We start from the raw sequence: 6,000 nt of genomic DNA, 5'->3' as shown, positions 1-6,000 counted from the left end.
CCCATTGTCCCAATGACAAACAGCTGCAACTTTTAAATCTTTAGAGAAAAAGTTCTTAGTTTTTTGGAAACTGCTTTCAGGTGAAGCAAAATTATACGTTTCATTTTACTTCTTCGGTTGGTATTTGGTTTCCTTTGGCCCAAGGGCTTCAGATACTAGCTTCAAGCTGATGGAGAAAAACATCAGCCCTTCTTAAGGCTCCCTTTTTGGAGGGTCAGTTCCCCCCTTCCTAAACATTTTTGCATATTAGGGGACCCCAGGGGTTTGCGTGCGTAGTTTTCAAATCCTTTGTTAAAAAAAATTGTATACCCTTTTTGGGGCCTCATTTTGGGCAAATATATTTTTTCTTCCCTTTCTTTGGTGTATTAAGCTAAGTCCTCTTAGCTTGAGAAATTACCTATGCTTTTCAATTTCAACAGAAAATCTAGTTTTTTGGCCCAATTCAGGGGGCCTGGATGCTCTAATTTTTTTCATAAGTAAAAAGTTTGGACTCTTTGGCCCAAGGACTGTAAATGCAAGTTTTAATCTGTTCAAAAGAGAGCTATGCCCTTTCTAGGGCCAACAAATTTATTTTCTCAATTTTGCATTTTTATGAATAGGTGCCTTGGCCAAAAGACTTAAATATATAATTTTCGAGCCAATACAGAAAAGAGTAGGCACATTTACTTGGATTGCAGAAGTCATATTTATTGGACTTTTTGACTATTTTGAGAAAAATATTTATCTCAGAATTTGTTGTGATATCATTGGAGTTATTAGGTTTTTCATGGTAAAAAAGGAGCTGGGCAGGGGTTTCACCCTCTAATCGCCCTAGACCCTAAAAAACAAACGCTAGATATTTCAATTTCGAATAAATTTTATTTGAAGTTATTAATACTGATTTTAAGTTTAAAATTGCACTGCTCCGATTCTACTCAGATAATCAGAAAGGAGAAAATATTCTTGCCCACCAACACAATATGCAAAGCCCCTTCACCCTAATAAAATTTTTACTGAAAGCTTTCATTCGCCCCCCCCCCAAACTGCGAGACAACACAGAGTAGACTTACAAATCCTACTCATAAGATTCTTCAAAATTTTAATGGACCTCACTTACTCTGTAATGTGTAAAACTCCCGTATTACGATAGCTTAGGTACCATTGTACAATAACACGCAATTGTTTCCGAGCTGACAGTTTGTAGAAGTAGTTTCAAACTAGCATTATGCATATACTCGTACGTAGGACTATGGTTGTGGGAAGCACGGTGATTCAGTTAAAATCCCCTGAAAGACGCCAACTTTTCATGTGATGAATTCAAAAATTTTTGATATTTTAAATCTGAGGGTGAGAAGGCCCTAATGTTCCATCCTGTATACGTAATGAGTAACAGCAATATAACATTTTTCGTTGATAATCGTTTATTATTCATTTATAACTTTTGAAAAATATAATCACTTATAAATCACTGAATTGTAAAGTTTTCCCTTGACAGTACTATGTTACATAGCATGATAAATAAAATGCAGGTTCTCACCTTTTAGGGAAAACAAATTACGGAACAAAAACAAAAATATAGTTAAAGTTTCCGAATAATCAGCTACAAACTACATCCTACGTATATCTTTCTCTTGAAAGTACCATCGTGCATAGCACGATACATTGCATGTTCTAACCTTTTTGGGGAAAACAAATTGCAAAATAAGAATAAAAACATGGAAACAAAACTGAAACAAAAACTCTTCAAAGAATCACAAACTAATCACAAACTAAATGAACGTATACTGGCTTCAAATCTCACTGTTTGGCACAAGGCATCTAATGATGAAAAAGACGGGTAATTTCAGAGGAGACGCTAAATTTCAACAGAAACGGTTAGACAGACACCCAAAATCTCGATGGAAGGACTTTACGTTTAAATGAATTGAATTTTAGATATTTTGAATTAATTACCCCCCCCCCCCCACTTCACATTTTCCATGAATTTGGCACACCCTAGAAAAATGATTCTGCATCCGTTGTTACTAATTAGCTTTTTCTATGGCATTAACACAGATCGGATCGCATTGTTCCTTATCCTTGGACACAGCCATGGAAGCCTAAGATAAAAGATGTATATGTCATTTTTAGACGTTATAAGATCACCGAATAAACGTATTTTAAGGGTCTAGCAGACGGTGCAACTGCAAAGTCGGCTAAAGCTCCACTAGAAAATCTTCCGAGCGCTCAAAATGTTTCACTGATTTGAATTCTAAATTGCTTTTTCCACCTTCCAGCCTTTTACTTCAATCCCAAACTCTTGTCAGTTCTTCCTCCAATCTTTTTCTTGACTCTTGTGAACATGACGTCTTATCACTGAAGCACTTGAGATACTTAATATATACTTTCAAAATTACAATATTAATTAAGAGACTTATAACCCAAACAGTGGAATATAGAGGAACTTTCAATTTCTCTCAAAATTTCTATACATCCCCCCCAAAAAATGTCAAAAAATGCATGTCGTATTTATTTAGGGCTTCTTTCAGTTTATGAATCATCTGTCTTACTTAAGCTTCTGTCCCTTTTGCTCTTCTCCTCTTGACCTAAATAGAAATGTTATATGAAACAATCTTTATAGTAAAGATTAAAATTGCAGTCTGAAACCTTAGGACAATGTTAAGCGAAGAATGGGCCCTAAAAATGGTTTTTGCAACTAAGTTTCAGGTGATCGTTTCATTTAAGGCCCATTCACAACGATATTTTACTAATACAGAGTGAAGTATTTGGCGCTAAAAAATGCCCCTATAACATTTCTAACGATTTTTGAAAAGCAAAATATTAGACCTTTGGCCCCAATTATCAGATAAACTTCCTTTTCGTATCATTCTCTCTTTATATTTATTACATCCCCCTTGGCCCTAGCTATTACTTAAATATCCTTTTTGTCCATTCTATTAGCTTTCTTTAATATTTTTCGTGTTGGCTGAGATTTTCGAGATGTCTCTGAAGAATTTGTCAATTAGCTAGCGTCTGTAAATTCTTACTAGATAGTGACTCATCCAGGCAAATCAGATGGTTACAAAGCCTTGTTGCAAGACAAGGCTCAGCTCGAAATCAAGATTCATTGATTCTTTAGCTATATCTGGAAATGTGACATACGCAAGTAAAGACCTTGGCTGAAGTTTGGCCATTGGCCAAGACCTCGAACAGAACCCGCCTCCAGAGGGAGTGTATATTGTGTCTTTCATTTTTTGGATGTTCACAGAGTTGCCAGACTGGCTTGTTTCCCGCCCCGTGGGGTTGTTTTAGCCGTCAGGGACAGCTTTAATTTTTTGAGTGGGCTTTCTATTTAAATGGACTTATTTTGGGCTTAAGTGACTGAAATTTGGGAGCCACAATAATATTCCAAAATCACCGTGGTTCACCTGTGGCTATACACCAAAACGAAAAAAGAGACATCCTTTAACGCATGGAACGCTATTCCGCATCGCTTTCCGTTTAAAGAATTTATTTCCGCATGGCCCTGTGTTTAAAGAGTTTGATGTACTGTGAATTGTTTAAATTGTGATTGTTTTCCTGAGGCCATTGTTGGCCGAATTTCAAATGGTCAACTCGCTGTTTCAGCTCACACACGCTGACCAATTTCTTCTTTTTGAAGAGCTGCAGGGTTTGATACTAAGTCTCCTGCGTAGGATACTCCCTTCATCTGCAGTGTCTGTGACGGTTAACATGCGAAATCTGTTATTTGCCGCCAGATCAAGTTAATCAGGAACATGAGTTCCTGATTGAACTGGCCAAATCTAAGCTTTCAGGCAGACAGAAAAGCGAAATCAAAATACACTGTTTGACGTTCCTGAAGACTGTGGCTAAACCCGTACTTGAACGAATGCCCCCTTCTCTGGATTCGCTCCTTAAACTGAAATGTTTATTCCCTGCGATTGGCTTGTCTCAATTGCAACCCCAATTAGGAGACTTGCCATTGAGAATTGTTGCTACCCCTGATTTCAGTACCTTGGAGAATCAGTGGAGGAAACTGTTGGACGTTAATTGGTCATTTGTCTATAGAGGAACTATCCCCAAAGACTCATCTCCGTTCTGGATAGCTGTACTACATTACTTTGAGGCTGTGGAGGCACCGCCTTTTCGTGAGTTAGCCAGTTGGGCATTGACCCTGTTGAGTTCGCCAATTAGTAATGTGATAGTGATCCTTTTCTGTGATGAATATTATTAAGACCAAGCTCCGCAACTGTATACTCTTGCCCATGTTAAGCTTAATACTTGTCTTCAGGCTGTGGTTGTCACCATGCGGCTCTTGCTTTTCGACATTTGAGCTTACAAAGCGTATGCTCTTTTCAATAGCGATATTTATTAAGGTTGTGAAGTCGGAAAAACTGGTGACCATACAATTGATCTAGATGATATCCAAATAATGGATGATACTACCAAATAATGCAGCAATTTACATATGGTCCCAAAAATAACTAAATAAAATACAACAAATGCACAGGTGCTTAGCTAAACATGATGCCCTTACGTGCACGGCTAGTTCTAAGCTCTAGAAACTCGCCATGCACGCAAAACCTTGCGCTTTGTCTGGCAAGAGAAAGCATCCAAAATCTTGCGCTTTGGCATGCCTGGATGTGCTCGTGTCTAGCTAAACGACTGTGTCTACCAAAGCATGCATGAAAACGGGCTTAGTTGTAAATCACTGGTTAGAAACAGTTTTGATAATTTGCTAAAAGTCGAGCCGACTTGTGCTCTTTGCGAAATTGAAGTTTTGACTTCCATGATTATGTGAACTCCATATGAAAAATGTAGGCTTAAAATGACTTAGTAATTTAAATAATAAAAAGAAGCATCTCGAGTAGCGTTCACATTCTTTGAGTGTGTTCCTTGTAAAATTTGCAATTTAATTCGTATTTACTTCGAATTTAATACGAATTTACTGCAATCCTAGAACGATTTATTAACTATTACTTTCAGCCTCCGTTGTTTTTCCTATTTAATAAGGATTGAGCAGAACTAGATGCACCTAAACGGTTGTTAACCGTAGGTTAACAACCTTTAACAAAATGATGTTAACCTACACAGCTGTTAATGTACTTTTTTAAGTACATTTAACAAAAGGTTGTTAAATGCACCTAAAAAAAGATAAAAGGTTGTAAAAGGTAATTATTCAGAAAAATTTAATACGAATTCAATTTTGATTGTTCCAGCTGTTAATTTGCTCTCACCCGGAAAAAAATGTTTAATTTTTAATAATTAAATTAACTTTTTGTCGGACCAGGAACGCGCTCTTTATTTCGTTTGGATAGAGTTGCCTGCGACTCTTACTCCTGGTGCACTCTTTCGAAGAACTCGTTAGAGACGTTTTCCAGGCAAATAAAAAATCGTGATTGCCATCTATTGAATGTTAAAGGCTTTAATAATTTTGCTTAGGTAGCGTTACTTCTCCTTTGTTTCGTAGTACTTCTGCTCTATGAAATTTATGATAAGCATAAGACCTTCAACACTCGCTACAATGCAAATGGCACATATTTGCCGTATAACATAGGCCTTATGAAAAATCGTCGCCGTTTTCCTTCTCCTTACTATACTTTTCTATACCATAAGGGGCGGGGCTTGTTTTTGAAACTACGGAGTGTTTTCCCACAGCAACCATCTGGCAACACAGGATGTCCAGTTCTGTTTTGTATTTACACGAGTCTATTAGTGAATTTCTAACCTTTTTCCAAGCGCCTTTACTTTATCATTCTCGCCTAGATTATAGGTTCGGTATAGGAAGTAGTTCCTATGCTAGTACGGTATCTTCTACGAGAGAAGACAATTTGGAGAATACGGCTCAAAGTCCGAGCCAGCTTGTCAAGTATATAAGATCACCGTTCGGTGAGGCCGGTAAATTTTCTCCCACCACTCAAGCTCTGAGCACAGGGATCTGTGGCCGCTTGAGAGGCGACGTTAATGGGCAAGACCCAAAGAAGAGTCTTCTCTCCCTAGAGACGATTTAGTGGGTTATTGGAACATCACCGCATTATAAAT

The 6,000-nt window shown here is 37.6% G+C and overlaps 1 protein-coding gene across 1 annotated transcript in view; it reads right to left on the bottom strand.

Moving 5' to 3' along the window:
• Window positions 1-1,388: 1,388 nt before the first annotated feature.
• Window positions 1,389-6,000, bottom strand: part of LOC148950711 (uncharacterized) — a 178,475-nt gene continuing 173,863 nt past the window's right edge. Inside the window, exon 23 of the mRNA XM_089091926.1 lies at window positions 1,389-2,564. Coding sequence (XP_088948052.1) covers window positions 2,509-2,564 — 56 coding nt within the window. The 3' untranslated portion in view covers window positions 1,389-2,508. The remainder of the gene's footprint in view (window positions 2,565-6,000) is intronic.

This window comes from Artemia sp. Qi Xiang Cuo, chromosome 7, assembly GCF_049724085.1.
Source record: "Artemia sp. Qi Xiang Cuo chromosome 7, ASM4972408v1, whole genome shotgun sequence".
In the NCBI taxonomy this organism is placed as follows: Eukaryota; Metazoa; Arthropoda; class Branchiopoda; order Anostraca; family Artemiidae; genus Artemia; species Artemia sp. Qi Xiang Cuo.
This window is presented reverse-complemented; position numbering and strand designations above follow the sequence as displayed.